Below are 18,848 nucleotides of genomic sequence, written 5' to 3'. Positions count from 1 at the left end.
GAAGGTGGAAAAATGAGGGGTTTTCCCCAAACCAAACTCCAAACCCAGGCTGGATGAAGCTCCCAACTTCAGCAGCACACCCAGAGAGAAAAGCTCTCCATGCTGACAGAAGGTATCAAACCTTCACAGCAAAATCCAGGCTTTTCCTTCATAGCAGCAGTAAAAACAGGTTGAAAAAAATTTTTAAAAAGGTTAAAAAAATGAAAGAATGTTTAAAAAAATTATAAGTGAGAAGGAAACAAGAAAAGCAAAAGGAGACTCCAGGAGTAACAGAACTGCACAAACATAGAGATGAGGGAACTGTGCTGCTCTGCAGGAGCTGCTGGGTGAAAATGCTCAGAGCACTTGGGAAGGTGTTTTTTAATAAGTTTGTAACTCTTTTTACAGTGTCTCTTTACTGAATTGATGAAGCCCAGGATAAAGCCCCTCCTGCCCTGCTGTATCTCACATCTGGCAGCCCTCAAATCCAAACACATCACTGAACCTTTCACCTTTCTCCTGGCAAAACTCAAGACCAGGATGGGAAACCCTACCCCAAACTACCAGCTGAACCTGGGATATTTTGTGTCAACTGATAGTTGATATAAAGGAGGAATATCAATTTATCTTTGTTTTCTTTGTTTCAAGAAATACAAAAAAAGGCCAGAGAGTGATGATTGTGTTGGGCAGAATTGAGGCTGTCTGGTACAAAGTTTGGTTTGTGCCACAGGGAAACCTGCTCCAAAGGTACACACAGGATACTAGAAAATATCACCTGAATGTGAATTAATTATTATTCACTAATATTAAAAGCAAGAGAGGAGTTTGTTATGAATCAATTCAGAAGAATTTTGCTTAATCAGAAAGTTTAGACTAAAGGTAGGGGAGAAATGGGGACAAAACCATGGAAAATACTGCTGGAAAAACTAAAACAGCTCAGTGCAGCTCACCTTGACCTCAATGAAGTCTGGTTTCCCAAGGGATATCAGGTCAGCATAAGCTTTGAGCTCATCCACGTTCCAAGCTTTCACCAGGGTCAGCCTGTACACAGTGCGTTGTTGCTGGAATACAGGAAAAAATCCCATTAACATCCCACTCTGACCCAGGAAGGAGGGAAAAATCCCACTGACATCCCATTCTAACACAGGAGTAAAGGAAAAATCCCACTGACATCCCATTCTGACCCAGAGACAAAGGAAAAATCCCATTGACATCCCATTCTTGACCCAGGAATGAAGGACAAATCCCATTAACATCCCACTCTGACCCAGGAATGAAGGAAAAATCCCACTGACATCCCATTCTGACCCAGGGAAGATGTTCCATCTTGCACACAGATTCAAACAGGAGAAAGAAATTAAATCATCCTTTTATTCCAAGAACTCAGAGATTGAAGCAAACCTGTTCCTTTAGGAAATCTGCTCCACAGCACCTGGGCTGAGCCAGCTGTGCCACACAAATGCTCCCTCTGCAGACCTCAGACCCCAGGCACTTTGTTTGTACAGGAGTTGAACTCCCTGGCACAATAAGCAGGAAATGTGGATTTGCTCCTGGATTTGCTTCCCCAGGTACAAAACCTCCCCACGAGTTTCAGGTGTTTCAGTGCCTCCAGCTGGAGCACCAGTCCTGGGGACTCTCACAGAAACATGGAATGATTTATGTTGGAAAAGCCCCCAAAACATCGAGTCCAACCTTGCCCCAGCACTGCCAAGGCCACCCCTGAGCCATGTCCCCAAGTGCCACATGCACAGGGCTGTTAAAACTCTCTACCACCTCCTCCACAGCCTGGTTCTGTGTTTGACAACCTTTCCATGAGAAATTTTCCCCAAAATGCCCTCTGCTCCTCCCCAGGCCCAGCCTGAGGCCATTCCCTCTCCTCCTGTCCCTGTTCCCTGGAGCACAGCCCGACCCTCCTGGTTGTCCCCTCCTGTCAGGAGCTGTGGAGAAGATTCCCAGATCCAATTCCCTCCTGGGAAGGTGGCACAGAGCACTCCCAGAACTTCTCTGCTTGGAGTTATTCTGATTTGCCCTCCAAGGGCTGCTCTCCAAAGAGTCACTGGTGACAAAAGGCCTCTCAACACAAGCACTTGACCATGGAACAAATCCACTCCTCACTCCTCACATCCGCTCGTTTCCATCCTTCCCCTCCCCTTCATTTTCTACTGATTGTTTTATTTCACTTATTTTTGGAATTTATTTTTATTTATAGAGCAATTTTCTGACAAGTCTGCAGTTTGGATGAACTCTGCTGTCCCTGCACAGCGGAAAATGGAGTGGAAAATGTAAATGCTGATCCCAGCATGGGCAGCAGGGCCGGGATTGGGATTGTGCCCCTGTGCCCAGGTGAGACCCCACCTGCAGAGCTGCCCCAGGACAGGCAGGAGCTTTTTTGGGTCACTGCAACCCCAAGATTGTTAAAAGTCTCTTTTCCCAGCCCATCACTTGAAGAATGAGTCAGAGCTCTTCATTTCTCAGTCTCAAGGTTGTTCATTGTTCCTTATCTATAAAAAATTTTCTCCTGCCCTGCCAAGGTCCATCCAGCAGGACAGTTCAAGGCACTCTGCCTGTCCCCAGGGCAGTGTTATGTCTTTATACTAAAAACTACTTGTACAATATTTACAATTATTTCCCAATACCTATCACCTATGTTAGACAGTGAGCTTCTACTCTAAACCAATCCAGAAGTGCCACCATCACAGCAGAAGATAGAGGCCAAGAAGAAGAGGGAGAAAGGCTGGACATGCCCAGATCCTTCCATCTTGCCTTCTGAACCTCCATACCAAAAACCCCAAAATGTTCTTTTTCACCCCATGATAACTAATATTATCATTTTCACCCCATGATAACTTCACTAATATTCTACTTAAACTGTTGTGGCTTGCTGATCTTCATATAAGGTTGGTAATTTGCTCCATGGGTCACAATCAAACCCACAGGTGTTCTGGGCTCTGTGTCAGGGTCTCTGAGCCCCCTGGAAGAGGTCTTGGCCATCCTGGGCAGCCAGAGGGATGTGCTGGGTTCCCTCACAGAGGAGGCTCCAGGATGGGCAGAGGGATGGAGCAGCTCTGCTGGGAGGAAAGGCTGGCACAGCTGGGAATGCTCACCTGGACAGGAGAAGCTTTGGGGTGACTGAATTGTGACCTTGCAGGACCCGCAGGGAGCCTGCAGGAAAGTTGGAAAAAGACTTTGAACAAGGGATGGAGGGACAGGACCAGGAGGAAGAAATTCCTCCCTGTGAGGGTGGGGAAGCCCTGGCACAGGGTGCCCAGAAAAGGAACATTTTAGTCCTTCAGAGTCTGACTCCCACATCAGTGAATTCTGCCCTCCCTATAAAAATCCATGTATCACTCACCTACCACCCATCTCTGTGTGTTCCATGGGGAAAAAGTAATTTCTACACCAATTTTCTATGCAAACCTTCCAGGTTATTTACTAAGAAATAACCAGAGGAGAAACAAATGAACACCAGGAACATCTTCTTCCAAATATGTCAAGAACCAAACCAGCTGACCTCTACCCATGGCATTTAAGCAGATATTTAAAGAACAAGAAATTCTTGTGATTTGAATGGATTGGCAAAAGAAAGGTCAAGAGACAAGTAGGAAATCAACTGTTAATTACTGAGGAGAGGAGAACAGTAGAGGAGCTAATACAGAAAAATAAACATGGTGCTTGCACATAACAGGGGAAGAAGAAAGCGGAGGGAAAAGATGTGAGGAGAAAAATCTGCAGTGCCCACACCCCATCAGTCCTGTGCAATGACTGGATACCAATTAATGAGAACTGGCTCCCCAAAGAGCAGCTCCCAGTGGGGAACAAGTGCAGCAGCTTCAAGGCACCAGTAAATACCAGTTTGTATTTAACATAACTGGTCCTGTTCCACAGCACCCCCAGCGAGAGCAGCACATCCTCCCATGCAGGGAAGTGGGGCTTTCTCCATTTAAATCTCCTTTTACTACTCTCCAATCCACATCCCAGCTCATTCACAAGTTTAAGGTCAAGGACTTCATAAAACTGAACGTGCCATGAGTGAATTTAAAGGGCTTCTCACCCAGGGCAGCACTGACAAGGAATAACTGCAGCCTCTGGGTGTGCACCACTGCAGCACCTGCAGCAGCTCACCATGGCTGGGCAGGGACAGCATGGAAGGAAACTGAAAGTGCCACAGGCAGCCAGCAAACAGGTAGAAAAATCAGAAATTAATCTGGAGAAGCCTCTTTCCAGAGGGCAACATCTCTGCAGTGTTGTTGAGCAGAGAAATGCTGGTAGAAGGCACAGATCAAAATGAGTAATATCCCAAAATGTTATCTGGGAGCAATCCTTGCAGACTGCCAGCAGTACAAACAGCCAGGCTGCTTTATTCATGGATTATTTGTATTTGTTGTACAATAGGGCCCCAGGAGATCCTCTCATAAGCACAGCAAAACAAGAAATAAAGAGCTTAAGCCATGAGAATTGAACAATCTAAAGCATCAGGATATAAAAGCAGCCTGGGATGCTCCACACTCCGTGCTTCCAGGAAAAGCAGCTGTTACTCCACTCCAGCCATGAGGAGAACACAGAGGAAGAGGAGACAGCTCAGAAGGGTGGCAGTGAGGCTGAGGGTCAGGTGTATCTCTGCACAGAGCAGCCTGGCTGCAGGGGCAGCTCCCAGGGTCCCCAAAATGCCAGTCAGGAACAGCCTCCTGTTCCTGAAACTCCTGAGGGCAAAGAAGGAGCTAGGGGAAGCCCAGCCTTTTCCCCTTGGGCAATTCCTGGAAAATTCTTCCAGGCCACCCCAGGTAGCCCTGCAGACCCTCAGTGCCAGGATAGGGCACCAGGGAGCCTGCCCAGGCTGAGGGCAGCATCCTGAGGATACAGAATCCTTCCACTGGGTGCCTCTGAGATCCTGGACTCAGCACACACTGACTGACACATTCTGGCCCCAAACAAGTACTCATGGAATCACAGACTGGTTTGGGATGGGGCCTTAAAGGGATCAGTTCCAGCTGCTGTGGGCAGGACACCTCCACTGGAGCTCAGTATCCAAACATGCTCAGAAAATGAGGGGATTCTGTCAGAGATGTGGCTTCACTCTGCACTGGGTGCTCTTCTGTCCCCCTTGTCCCTGGGAGCTGTCACAGCTGCCAGGCCCCTGCCTGGCTCTGCTGTCCCCTGCAGAGAGGCTGGCACTGCAGGGCTGTGGGGCAGCTTTTGTGGGAACAGGAAAAGCAGCCTGGAAGCTGGGCCAGGGCAGGCTCAGGTTGGATTTTGGGAAAGGTTCTTTCCGCAGAGGATGCTGGCACTGCCCAGGGAATGGGCACAGCCCTGGGGCTGCCAGAGCTCCAGGGATGCACAGGATGGGATTCTGCAGGGCCAGGGGCTGGACTGGATGATCCCTGTGGTCCCTTCCAGCTCAGGACATTCTGTGATTCCATGAAAAACACCAAACCTTCTGTCCCAGGGTGTCTCATGCCCCAGTCCCACACCACCCCCTGGTCAGAGCTCACAGCCAGAACTGGGATCACCCTGACATGGACACTCCTTCCCATGAGCTGAAGGCTCAGCTGAGCCTCCAGAGGAGCCCCCAGGCTGCTGCACCCCTGCCCTCCTCCAGCAGCTCCTCCTGGAACCCACCACGCACTGGAAGCTCCCTGCTCCAGCCTGGAGAGCTGTGGGCAGCTGCCATGGGCCAGCCTGGGCACAGGGGCACAGCTGACTCTGGAGCTGTCCCAAGGCAGGGACACTGTCCCTGGAAGCCACCCTCACATCCTCCCAGGCCTGGCACATGCACCAATGCATCCCTTTGCTGCTGGCCCTGCCCCAGCCCAGGAGCCCTCACCAGAGGACTCAGTGTCACCCTGACAAGGTGCTCCCTTCCCACTCCAATAACCACGAGGGATTGGGGCTGCTTCTTTTTCATTGCTGCTTTTTAATTCCCTCCTCCTCAACATTCATCTTTTTCTAGATCAAACATAATTATTCTTCATGAAGCAGCCCAGGTGTAATCCCAGGAGGAAGAGGGCACACATCACCTGCAAAGAGCAGGATGCTGGAGGGACACGGGTTTGGCTGGGGCAGAGGAGCAGCTCCCTTCTCCAGGAGGGGCAGGGGAGCAGCTCCCTTCTCTGGCCAGGACAGAACCTGTTCCTTCTCCAGGGAGAGCAGGGAAGCATCTCCAAGGCCCTCACTTTGGATCCTGTCACCTGAACTCTTTTGTTCAGTGAGTATCTTTTTGTTCAGGGAGAGTATCAATGTCCCCCTGTTTGGAAATAGACAGAACTACACCCAGGTTTTTGTTTCAGTCCCCGGCTTAGGCTCAGCTATCCTGAACACTCACACGCATTTCTCAGGTACTTATGAAATTATTTTGTTGTCATTTCATCCACAGACTCCCCTACAGAAATCCCTATTTTTGCAGCTAATGAATCTCAACCTTCTCAACAGAAACACAGCACAGCTGGATGAAAAAGGCACTCTGGGGGGGAGGAAATGATGGTGCAAGCTCTAAACAGAACCTGCCCTTTGTTTCACACAACTTCACAGCCCTTTCAGCGCCAGATGAGGAGCAGGAACCACTTCAAAGGCAGCTCCTTCCATCAGGACTTTGTTCCTCTCTTCAAGGCAAGGCTCCACTCGCAGAAGCTCCTTCATGAGCCATTCTCCGAGGTTCTGAGCTGCAGGAGCTGCTGTGGGCACGGCAGGGGCAGTGGGTGCAGCCCAGCCCCCCCAGCCCCCAGGGCTGAGCCCGTCCCTGGTCCCTGCCCGGGTTATGCAACAGCACTGAATGCAGAATCAAAGCCACTTTCACACTTGGAAATTACTTGTCACACGGATGTGCATCGAGAAAAAAAGCCCCTGCAGCCAAAATCTCTTTCCCATAACCGATAAGGAACTGCTTTATGCAGAAACCCCAGCAGGGAGGAAAGATCCAAAACACAGCCCGAGGAAATCTCAGATCCCAACACCCCCAGATTCCACAGCTTTCCAAAGGCTTCCAGTTCACCCAGACAGAGCCCCTCTGACAGGACTGGAGGTCACTCCTGCCTCTCCCAAACCCAGCTCTGCTGAACTCCCAGGAGCTCTGCAGGTCACAGAATCCTGCAATGATTTGGGCTGGGGAGATGTTAAAGTGCATCCAGTGCCACCCCTGCCATGGCAGGGACACCTCCCACTGTCCCAGGCTGCTCCCAATGTCCAGCCTGGCCTTGGGCACTGCCAGGGATCCAGGGGCAGCCACAGCTGCTCTGGGCACCTGTGCCAGGGCCTGCCCACCCTCACAGGGAACAATTCCTCATTCCCAATATCCCATCCAGCCCTGCCCTCTGGCACTGGGAGCCATTCCCTGTGTCCTGTCCCTCCATCCCTTGTCCCCAGTCCCTCTCCAGCTCTCCTGGAGCCCCTTCAGGCCCTGGCAGGGGCTCTGAGCTCTCCCTGGAGCTTCTCCTGTCCAGGTGAGCACCCCCAGCTATCCCAGTCTGGCTCCAGAGGTGTCCCAAACGTAGGAGCAGATCTGTGGCCTCTTCTGAACTCTGTAGGACCCATCACACTCCAGAAGGGAGTGTGAGGACACAACCAGGCTCAGTGTCCTTGGAAGGATAGAGGTTAATCCATTCCTCTGTGAACCAGGAGCCTCCCTGCCCACAGGGACTCCTCTCTGCCCTGGGCCATCACCATCACCATATGGATGTGACTGATGGGGAGTGACTGTCACCCCCTGTGACAGCCACTGCAGGGCCAGGGAGGGCTCAGCTGAGCACACTGCACAGCTCAGGAGGAATTTCTCCCCTCACAGCTGAACTCAGCACAGAGTTCAGAAGTTTTCAGCTTCCTTTCTTAAGGCAGGTGAGCATTACAGCAAACCCCGAGCAGGCTCTGCTGCGTAGGAACCCACAAACCCACGGAGCTTTGTTCCATCAATACCAGGTGAGAGCGAGTGCAGCCTTTGTCTCCAGTGCTAAAAAGGTGCTCACTAGCATGGGCTAATTAACACACTGACTCTGCTCTGAGAGCCAGCAAAGCTCAGAGCAGTGCAGGAGAAGTCAGTGCTGAACCCAGGCTCCACCTGAGGCTCAGCTCCAGAGCCCTGGGCTTCACCCAGGACCTTCCCGTTGTCCCCATGTCATCCCCAGGATGGGGACAAAGCCACCCTCAGCCTCTTGCTGGACCCTGCACAACATTTCACTTCCTACCAAGGACCTGCTTTGCCTCCTGTCTGGGTGTGGGGTAAAGCAAAACCAAATTATTGATACTCAAGTACTTGGGGATGTGGATTTTTGACAATTCTGGAGTGTCTGAAGGTTCAAAAGCTGGAGATGGATCACTGGGCCCTGTGTTCTCCTGTCTGCAGTGACCCAAAAGTCACTGTAAACTCTGAGCTTAACTGGAATTGAGACATTTCTGATTTTCAGAGTCAACTTAGAGTTTTCAGTCACAATAAACTTCCAAAAGTGAGGTTTTCTTGGGATTTGGATAAAACAAGTTTATTCCTTTGTATAACCAACAGAAAATCATTTGTTGTTACATGAATATAATAAAAATGTCAAATAAGGATATTTAAAGTAGGGCTATAAAATGACCCCAGATTTGTGTTTCCTGGTGTGTCTAAGCACAAAAATACCTCTTCAGGTGCTTAACTTTTCTCACCTGAGATTTAAAACCTTTCCTCAAAGCAGATGGAGTGTGCAGCACCTCTGCTGGGAGGTGGGAAGGGATGATCTTTAAAATCCTTCCAAGCCAACCCATTCCATGATTCCATCAGCTGAGTGCTAATGCCAAAGAATCTGGATGTTTCTACAAAATAACCCCAAACTTACAAAAACCAAACATCAACCCCAAACCAAAACACAAACCTGGCACTACCTTTCCATGCAAAAGCCATTCCTGCTCCTTGTGAGAGAATCAGGCAAAAAACTAATTAGAGAATCAGGAAAAATACAATTATATGGTGATGTCCACATGATGAGGACTGGTCCTGCATCTTGTCTTGAACCTGGAGCCCGAGGCAGTCCCTTTAAAGCATTTTTAATTCTTTCAGCTTTAATATAAATGTGTAAGAACCAAAATTGTCTCTCTGAAGTACAATTATTGTGAGGAGCCAAGCCTGATCTCTGTGTGAAATTCCTTGTTCTTCCAAGGCCTTGAAGATAAGATGAAAACTGTCCTGAATAATAATTAGGAAAACAGCAAAGCTGAACTTTTGGTCTGCATTGGGTTTTTTATCACCCAACACAACTGCCCTGGTGTCTCCCCAGCTCTGAAATTCTGCCTGGAAAGAACAAGGAAGTCCTGCAGTGGGATGAACTCATCAGCATTAATTCCCAAGCTGGAATTTCACACCAGAAAAGCCCCTCAGCCTCTGCACAGCCCTGCTGATGTGTGGAGCTCAGGAATGAGGGATCAGGACTGGAAACCAAGGAGAAAAATCACCAAATTTCACTCCCTCCACATTCACTCTTCCTGTACTTGCTTGTAATCTACTTTATTGCTTCACACTTCGGCAGAAATTAATCAGATTATTGAAAATTCTCTAGAAATAAAACAAAGTACAGCAACAGCTTTGTTTTGAGAGCTGAAAATGTTGTGCTTAAGTAAATTCAAACCATGACTGTTCTTCATCCATTTTCCATGGACTTGGTTTTAACACACTTGCCCTTGGAAATCAGCACCACCAACATTCCAGTAATTATTTCTTTCTTTTCTGTATTTCCAGTGCAGTTTCAAGGAATCATGTAAAATTTATACCCAGGGAAAAAGCAGCCCAATGCAAAGGGACTTAAAATAGAACAGCAGGAAAACAGATCCTATCAAATCAGCAGCAAAAGCCACTTCAAGCTTGCTGTTTAACAGGCTGAGCTGGTTCTTCTCCCAGGAAAGGGTGGATGTTTAACCCCACAGAGGCAGGAAAGCACCAGCAGGAGCCTGGGGAGCCACAGGGACAGCCCTGCCAGGCTCCAGCCGGGGCAGGGAGTGGAACTAAAACCCTTCCAGCAGCAGCAAAGCTCCTGCCCCAGTCCCTGTGACTTTCACAAGATCCCAAGCAGCAGCCTGGCAGGAATGCTCTGTGAAAGCTCCCAGGACAGGCAGGATCAGGACCTTGTCCATCCCTGGGCTGGAGCAGCAGCTGCTGCAGCAGCAGGGACCTGCCAGGCACATCCCAGGAGACAAAGCCACCCTGTCCTGGCCCAGCTGCTGTTCTGCCCCGTGGCAGGAGCTCAGCCAGGCCTGACCTTGGCTCCAGCCCATCCCTCCCTGGTGGGGAAGATGAAACAGGAAAGCCTTACAAATATGATTGTCTGGCAAAAGATTCTGAGAATATAGAAACTATAAGTGAGATTGAAATGAAAGCAAGCTTTGAGATCCCTCAGTTACTGAACAACTGGAAAACAATGGTGTGGCCAGCTGAAGGTGATCCCCTTTTGATGGAACAACACCCTCTGCTTGCAGACAGGCCCAAGGGTCAGAGCAGACCCTACAGCTTGGCAGAAGGGGCCCAAAGAGGAGTTTTTAGGGTTTAAAATGTAACACAGTGTGGTAATGTAATGATTCTTATAGGCTGTATGGAAATGCTATAGGATTTGTATCTTAGATTGGTTAGTGAGAATTAGAATATTCAGCACAGAAGAAGATTTATTGTATTGGAACGGGAACCTCACTCTCTTACCCTCTTTACTCTTTCTCGCTCTCTCACCCTCTTTACCACACTCTTGCCTTCTCTCTCTTTACCAGTCTCTCCCTCTCTGGGCCTTGCTCTGAGCTGTGTTTGGCAGCTCCAAGCAGGGCCCTGCACCCGGGCCCTTTGCAATAAACCCCAAGTTCCTGCCCTGGCTGCAGAGATGTCTGCTCTCCATCCATCCCCACCAATGCTACCCCCAATGCTCCCACACCTCCCTTCCCTCTGGAGAGCCGCAGCTCCTTCCCTCTGACACAGGGATGGCTCCTCCTCTGCTGCCCAGGACAGGCCCTGCTGCAAGGGCACAGGATGGGGGACACAGAATGGCGTCAGGGGGGAAAATCCCTCCAAAGTCGAGTTCAGCCCTTCCCCAGCACTGCCAAGGCCAGCACTGCCCATGTCCGCAAGTGCCACCTCCTCAGGGCTGCTCAGTACGTGCTCGTGTCTGGTCAGGTGTGGGAAAGAAAAGGCTTCAGAGGGGGAAAAGCTGAAGGCAAAATCTAGAATTTGGCCCAGCCTCCTCTCCTCTCATTCCCAAAATGCCCCAGACACAGCTCCACAGGCACATCCTGATGCTCCAGGACCTGTCTCAGGCTTGGCTCCTTGGCCAGGATGAGGGGAGGCCTTGGAGAGGCACCATGGCAAAGCTGTCGCCTCACAGTGACAAACCTGTCACCTCAGGGCACAGTCAGACCCCAGCAGTGCAGGGAAGGCAGGAGACAGACAATATTAAAGAATAAACTACAGGGGAGTTCCAAAGAAGGGGCTGGAGGTGTCCATGGCAGGGAATGGAGCTGGGAAGGGTCTGGAGCCCCAGGAGCAGCTGAGGGAGCTGGGCAGGGGCTCAGCCTGGAGCAAAGGAGGCTCAGGGGGCCCTTGTGGCTCTGCACAGCTCCTGACAGGAGGGCACAGCCGGGGGGTTGGGCTGTGCTCCAGGGAACAGGGACAGGAGCAGAGGGAACGGCCTCAGGCTGGGCCAGGGCAGCTCAGGGGGGATTTTGGGAAAATTCCTTCACTAAATGGGAGGCCAGGCCCTGGCACAGCTGCCCAGGGCAGGGGTGGAGTGCCCATCCCTGGAGGGACTCAAACAATGAGTGGATGTGGCACAGGGTCAGTGGTGGAGGAATGGCTGCATTCTGACCCTGGGGCTTTCCAGCCTCGGTGATTGCTAAGAAGAAGTTGGTTTCTAACAGCAACACATCAGTGCCTTAACACAGACTGGGCAACGTGGAGACAGAGCCTGAGAGTGGCATTTGCACGGGCAGAAAGGAGATGGGGGAAAAGAGCAGCTCAAACAGAGCAGCTCAACCCCAGCCCCACTCAGGCCAAGGCTGGGGCAGGAACTGAACATTCCCTGAGGCACTGTGGGCCCAGGGCTGGAGCCAGGCTGCCCCAGGGCACTGCCAGCTGCTCAGGAGCTTCCAGCCAGCCCAGTTATTTACACACCCAGCCAAAGACTTGGATGCTTCCTCACAGATCTCTGTGGTTGGAAATCTCAGCCAGGAAAACAACTTCCCACTGAGATTCCCCAGGGGCCTGAAGGAATACTCTTCAAAATCGCTGTTTTGCTCAGCAATAGGGCACACAGGAAAGGAGAATAAACTGTATTTTAAATAACCCTGTAACACTGAAGGGTTGAGGGAGTAACTGCAGGATCAGCCTGGAGGAGGGAAAGTTTTGGGGTGATCCATTTGTGGCCCCCATCACCTGAAGGATCCCACAGGAAGGATGGTGAGGGATTTGGGACAAGGGCCTGGAGTGCCAGGACAGGGGGTGGCTGTCCCCAGAGGGCAGGGCTGGATGGGATATTGGGAAGGGATTGTTGCTGTGAGGGTGGCACACACAGGAGCTCAGCCACAGCCTGGGAAGGGGTAACTGTATTTATGGGAATAGTGACACTCCTTATCCTGGGAAATAACAAACCAGCACTGCAACTTCCAGTGATGAAAGCAGAGATTAAGCTGCCATAAAAACATAATTACCTCGTTAAAAAACACTCTTGCAGGCTGTGAAGCAAATGATTTATATTTTTCTTCTGGGTTTTGTCCAAATCATCTATAAATAGAGCTGAAAGCCCCATCAGGATTGCTGAAAATCCTGCCCAGTTCACTTCACAAATAGCAGTGTAAACAAGGAGTCTGACATAAATTTCTCTTATTGATTAAGCAATCCTTGCAAACCCAGTGCTCTTGAAAAGCCTTAATTCAAGAGTTGGGCTCTAAAAGAACAACAATTATGGGCTTCAAACGTTTTAAGTGCCCATTCTGGTAAATAGGTGAGCTTGAGCTGGGGCTGAGGGAACTCCTGCAGGTGCTGGAGCAGAGCAGGGGAATGATAAAAATCCCAGCAAAGGATTGATTCAGGTCCTGGTGTCTGGGTATCCACAGTGCAAGGTGTGCTTGTGAGAGTCTGCCTCAATTTTCCCTCATCTGCCTCACGATCATCACTTGGGGACCACTGAAGAGAAGACCCCCCCTGTCTAGAATCTCTGGCTTTGTAGGAGAAAGTCACACACCAAAGGCCCTGAGACCTGAGAGCATTGCTAAGCTGTTGTTCACAGGTGTGTTTGCTGTGTGTTACACTGAGCCCAATGAGAAGAAGAAGGGGCACTGTGCCCTTTGTGCAGCAACAGCCTTGGGAGCTGTCCCACCTCTCCCCTGGCTGGACTTCTCCTGAGTTTCAGGTGGTCTCCCACACAGACCCTCACCTGTTTTACACCCACCATGACAGACAGACTGAGATGGAAGGAGCCTCTCCATCAAGGACTGAGACATGGAACCCCCATGTGCAAAGGCCCCTCTCCATCAAGGACTGAGACATGGAACCCCCATGTGCAAAGGCCCCTCTGCTCCTTCCAAGGACTGAGACATGGAACCCCCATGTGCAAAGGCCCCTCTGCTCCTTCCAAGGACTGGGACTGAAACCCCCAGCCCGGGGCAGGTGTGTGGGGGAGGCAAGCTGACCAAAGCGAGATGTTTGCCTGCAGGTTGTGACCACTGCACCAAGAAAACAATGGCTCTCATTTACTGCTGACAACATGGACTGCCTGTTACATCTATTCCTTATTGTATTTGTTTCCCCCCTCACAATTTTCAATAGAATTATCATAATAAAAACCTCTGAGTTAGCAAGAGATTTTGAGATCTCCCCAATGTAACAGATGGATCCTCAACTGCACTGGACCAAAGCTCTCTCTCTCTCTCTCCCTATCTTTTCTCTCCCTTAATCCCTCTATCACATTTTACTGTGGTCATTCAATAAAGGTGCATTTGTTTTGATTATCACTGCAAACCCCCTGTGCCGTGTCGGTTTTTTGCACCCTGAGATCAAATCCACGAACCATCAGGAACCCCTTCATAAAGACTGACTGTGACAGTGCTCCACGTGAGGAGCCTGCCCAGGGGATGCCTGAAATTCCAACACCTCACATTCCAGCACTCCTTTAGAGAGCCAGTGTCCATGGAATGCCCTCAGATCCTGCTGCTTCCACAGCAAGCTGGGCTCAGAGAGCCCAGAGGGAGATCAGAGTCCCCAGAATCGTTAAGCAAATTCCAACCCTGAGCTAGAAGGACATAAAAGCAATGATGCAAACACACTCACACTTGTACAGCTCTGTAAACAGTTGTTTTCTATTACACGTATTTATTACGGATCATCAACTCTCCCGTTGCAGGGCTCATCACCCCCAAACACTCCAGACCTGCTGGCTTTAGCACTAAGCACTTACAGATCGTTTGCACTGCATCTCATTTGGTTCTTGCACCAAACAGATTTTGTCTCCCTTGTCCTGCCACTCTCTGCCTGTGTAAAAGTCCCTCTCCCTCCTTTTAAAAGCCCTCTTTAGGCTCTGGAAGGGGCTCTAAAGTCTCCCTGGAGCCTTACCTTCTCCAGGGGAACACTCCAGCTCTCCCAGCCTGGATCCAGGACCATCTCCATGGCCTCCCCTGGACCCACAGTTCACATCTTCCCTGGTGAACTCTGTGAATTACCACATTATAACCAGAATTATATCAATTTCTGGGAATTCAATGAAAGATGCCCCAGCAGCTTTGCAGCTTCAGAGGGGACTCTGAATCCTTGTGCTGCAGTTTCTGCATTTCTGCCATTGCCCAATCCAACAGCAGCTTCATCCAAGGAGAACACACAGGACTAGACTCCCAAGTGCACCACCTGCAAGTCAACAGCCTCCAGAGGGGTCACTGGAGCAGCCATGGGAACCACGGAGGGGCCACATGGTCTGGGAGGTCACAGCAGCACTAAGGGCCAGCAGCACCCAGCTGCCAGCCCCAGCTCCCCATGGCCTGGTGGGGATGGGCAGGAGCAGGGCCATGCACCCACATGCCCATGGCACAAGGGGAGCAGCACCCCTTGGCATGAGCCTGTTTATTGCCCAAAGCCACCCTGAGCAAGGAACTTCGGGTTTCTGTGACCCTGAGGAGCTGAACTGGGAGAAGATCAGTGAGCAAGCACTGCAGGCACAGCCCTTCCCTGGGGCACTGAGGGCACTGCAGGCACAGCTCTGCCCTGAGCCCTGCTCCTCACTCCTGCTGCAGGATCCTGCCCTGAGGGTCCCAGGGAACAAACCAGGTCCGGCCCCTTGGAGCCAAGCACGGGAGTCTCACCCTGGGCCAGGAGAATGTCCCCAGGGCCACCCAAAGGACACATGGCACTCAACAGCCCTGGGCACCCTGTCCATGTGTCCGTGTCTCCGTGAGTCCATGTGTCCATGACTCCATGAGTCCATGTCTCCATGTGTCCAAGTGTCCGTGTGTTGGTATGTCCGTGTGTCCCTGTGTCTGTATGTCCCCGTGTGTCCATGTCTCTGCATGTCCACATGTCCCTGTGTCCGTGTCTTCCTGTGTTGGTGTGTCTGTGTGTCCCTGTGTCCCCATGTCTCTGTGTTTGTGTGTCTCTGTGTCAGTCTCTCTGTGTCCCCCTGTGTCGGTGTGTCCAAGTGTCAATGTGTCTGTGTGTCCCCATGTGTCCATATGTCCCTGTGTCTGTGTCCCTGTGTGTCCGTGTGTCCCTGTCCCCATGTCTGTGTCAATGTGTCCATGTCTCCGTGTGTCCATGTGCGTCTGTGTGCTCCTGTCCCCATGTCCCTGTGTCTGTGTCGATGTGTCCCTGTCCCTGTGTCCCTGTGTGTCCGCGTGTCAGTGTGTCTGCATGTCAGTGTGTCCCTGTGTCTGTGTCCCCTTGTGTCCGTGTGTCCCTGTCCCTGTGTCTGTGTGTCGATGTGTCCATGTCTCTGTGTGTCCGTATGTCCATGTGTCTCCATGTGTTCCTGTCCCTGTGTCCCTGTGTGTCCACATGTCGATGTGTCCATGTCCCCATGTCCCTGTGTGTCCACATGTCGATGTGTCCATGTCTCTGTGTGTTTGTGTGTCCATGTCCCCATGTCCCTGTGTGTCCCTGTGTCCCCATGCAAGCCTGGCTCCAGCCCTGTCCCCCAAGCAGCCCTGCCCCCAGCCCACCCCACCCTTCAGGAATGGATTTCTCCCCTCCAAAGCAACATCCCCCTAATTCTGCCCTTCCCAAACCCAGGAGGGTGTCCCCACCACCACCACATTCCCAGAAAATCCCTTTCCTTGCTTGCAGTGCTTCTGTCTCAGCTCTGCACTCCCTGTTCCACATGAGCAAACACATCATTCCTGCAGATGTTTTGTCAACTTGTCTTTCCTGAAATGACAAATGCAAGGATGCAGAGGAATGGATTCAATGAACCCAATAAATGCCTCTCACCTGTGAGAGCTGCTGGGGATGGCTCAGTGAGGAGAGAAATCCAGAGTTAATGCATTTAGCAACTGGAGCATGGTGCACTGCCCTGCCCAGGCCCAACCTGAGCCACTCAGCCCCATCAGCTCAGCTTCATGGGCTCAAATCAAACCTTGGCTGGAAGCAAAGTGCAGCCCCAAGTTTCCCTTGCTGCCACAAGCAGAATTTTAGGTTTGTTTTTTTCCTCCTGGAGAGCTCCCATAAAAGCACACACAGGCTCAGCCTCCTCAGGGGCCTGTCCATGAAAACTGCTCTAATTCACAACCAGAGAACAAAAATGTGACCAAACATCCCCAAGGCCACAGAGGCTGCTGAGGGGACTGGGAGCTCCCAGAGCCAAGTCCAGAGCAGGGAACAGCCCTGGGCTGGTGGTTGGATAATGAATAACCTGGAAGGGGAACAGAGACTGGTTTGAACCAAGCTCCCTAAAAGCCAAGGCTGGCATCTCGGGCAGCTTCTAGAAGAGCTCCAGGCACAGGAGAGATGCTCTTTAACAGAGGGTAAGAACTGCAAATGCTCCCAACATTTCTGCAGCAGGAAAGCTGGGCAAGCTGGAGAATGCCTGCTGCCTGAGGAGGGAAGGGATGAGGGAAGGGGAGGAGGAGGAGGGCCCTGCTCCTGCCACTTCCCAAGGACATGGGAGGGGCAGGGGTGCCCTGTCCTGACCCCGAGGTGGCACTGGGCACCCTCTGCCAGGCAGGAATGAGAGGAGGGGCTTCACCTGGGAGATGGATTGTGATGGTGTTCACAGGGATCTCAGGATGAGGGAAGAGACAATGATCTGACTTTATGCCTCAGAAGGCTTGATTTATTATTTTATGATATATATTACATTAAAACTATACCAAAAGAATAGAAGAAAGGATTTCATCAGAAAGCTAGTTAAGAATAAAATAGAATGGAATGATAAAGGTTTGTGGCTCAGCTCTCTGTCCGAGCTAACTGGGTTGTGATTGGCCATTAATTACAAACATATAACATGGGCCAATCAAAGGTTTACCTGTTGCATTCCACAGCAGCAGATAACCATTGTTTACATTTTGTTCTTGAGGCCTCTCAGCTTCTCAGGAGGAAAAAATCCTAAAGAAAGGATTTTTCATAAAAGATGTTGGCGACAATGGATGGGGAGAAGATGGATTCCATCCCCTGCCTGTTCCTCTCTGAGTGACCACAGAACCCTCCCTTCCCCAGCCCCACTCTGCCTCCCCAGCACACAGGACAGCAGCTGCTGCAATAACACATCCCTTTGCCTGGAGCTGTGGTATGAACATTTCCCCCTTCCCTGCCTGCAAGCAAAGCAGGAGGGACTGGCAGAGCCAGAGCAATGAGATTTCGCTCCCTCAGCAGCCAAGCATGCTGCTGAAGCCTGGTTTGGATTGCTGTGAGGACACGAAAGGACAGGATGGATTTCAGAGGCAATAACTCCATATTAACACCATACCTGTGTCACACTCCTCAGGCTGCATTGCCCAAGGCTTTCACCACAAGTCTCATTAGCAATCCCTTTAAAACAGGAACACAGCTGGTGGGAGCATTTACTGTGCAGAAGAGTCAAATTCTTCTAAATTTATAGTGGCAAAATTGATTACTGATTCTAACATCTGTTGCAGATTTTACATTTAAATTCTGCTTAAAAAGTCCCCCTGCTCAGAAACATCAGACGTGGCTCCCCTCCTCCAGGCACCACATAAATTATCTCCCTGCAAATCAAATCTGTCTTTTCATAAAAACAATTGTCCCTGTCATTTATTACATAATAATCAGCACCAAAAGCTGCTGAGGATGTAACTCGATGTATTTATGCTGTTTGTAATCACACAGAGACAAGGGTAACTTGGAAGACAGGATGATGTTGGGAAAACCAAAAAGAGTCAAGTAAATAGCAGCAGATGCAAGGCTGGGAATGTTTAAATATCAAACTGGTCTCTTCTTCACCCAGGAATGTAACAAGAGCTGCCTGTGAACAGAGTGAAAATGCAGACCTGGAGACAGCAATGGGAGCTGGGTTTGTATCTCATGCCTCCTCCTGGATAAACCTTTCCTAGCACCTGCCAGCAAGGAACATCCAGCACCAAACCCAGGCCCTGGCAGTGTGTGATATCCCAGCACAGGCAGAGGGAACCATTTCCCTTCTTGATCTTTTTTAATAAAGGAAAAAACCCAGGTGTCTGCTCCACCTCTCCCAGCAAGCCCTGGCCCTGGTTCTCCAGGAAATCCTGATCCCCTTGAAGCACAAAGAGAGTGAGGGCAAGGTGAGACCCAGATCTGCCGCAGAGCTGAGTGTGATGTCCAAAGGCACAGACTGAGCTCCTGGCAGTGCCAATCAGCTGCCTCCTCTGCTTTGTGACCCTCCTGGAAGGACAGGAAGGACAAGGTTCTGCTCCATCATCAGTTCCTACAGTGCCACACCATCCCATTAACCTGCAGGGCTCATTCCTGCTCT

At 50.6% G+C, this 18,848-nt stretch overlaps 1 protein-coding gene across 1 annotated transcript in view; it reads right to left on the bottom strand.

The window, feature by feature from the left end:
- Window positions 1-18,848, bottom strand: part of LOC131566350 (S-adenosyl-L-methionine-dependent tRNA 4-demethylwyosine synthase TYW1-like) — a 99,139-nt gene that overhangs the window by 21,403 nt on the left and 58,888 nt on the right. The window contains exon 14 of the mRNA XM_058817598.1: window positions 930-1,040. Coding sequence (XP_058673581.1) covers window positions 930-1,040 — 111 coding nt within the window. The remainder of the gene's footprint in view (window positions 1-929; window positions 1,041-18,848) is intronic.

The sequence above is a fragment of the Ammospiza caudacuta genome, chromosome 20, assembly GCF_027887145.1.
Source record: "Ammospiza caudacuta isolate bAmmCau1 chromosome 20, bAmmCau1.pri, whole genome shotgun sequence".
NCBI lineage: Eukaryota > Metazoa > Chordata > Aves > Passeriformes > Passerellidae > Ammospiza > Ammospiza caudacuta.
The sequence above is the reverse complement of the archived record's forward strand: the minus strand, read 5'-3'. Positions and strand labels throughout refer to the sequence as shown.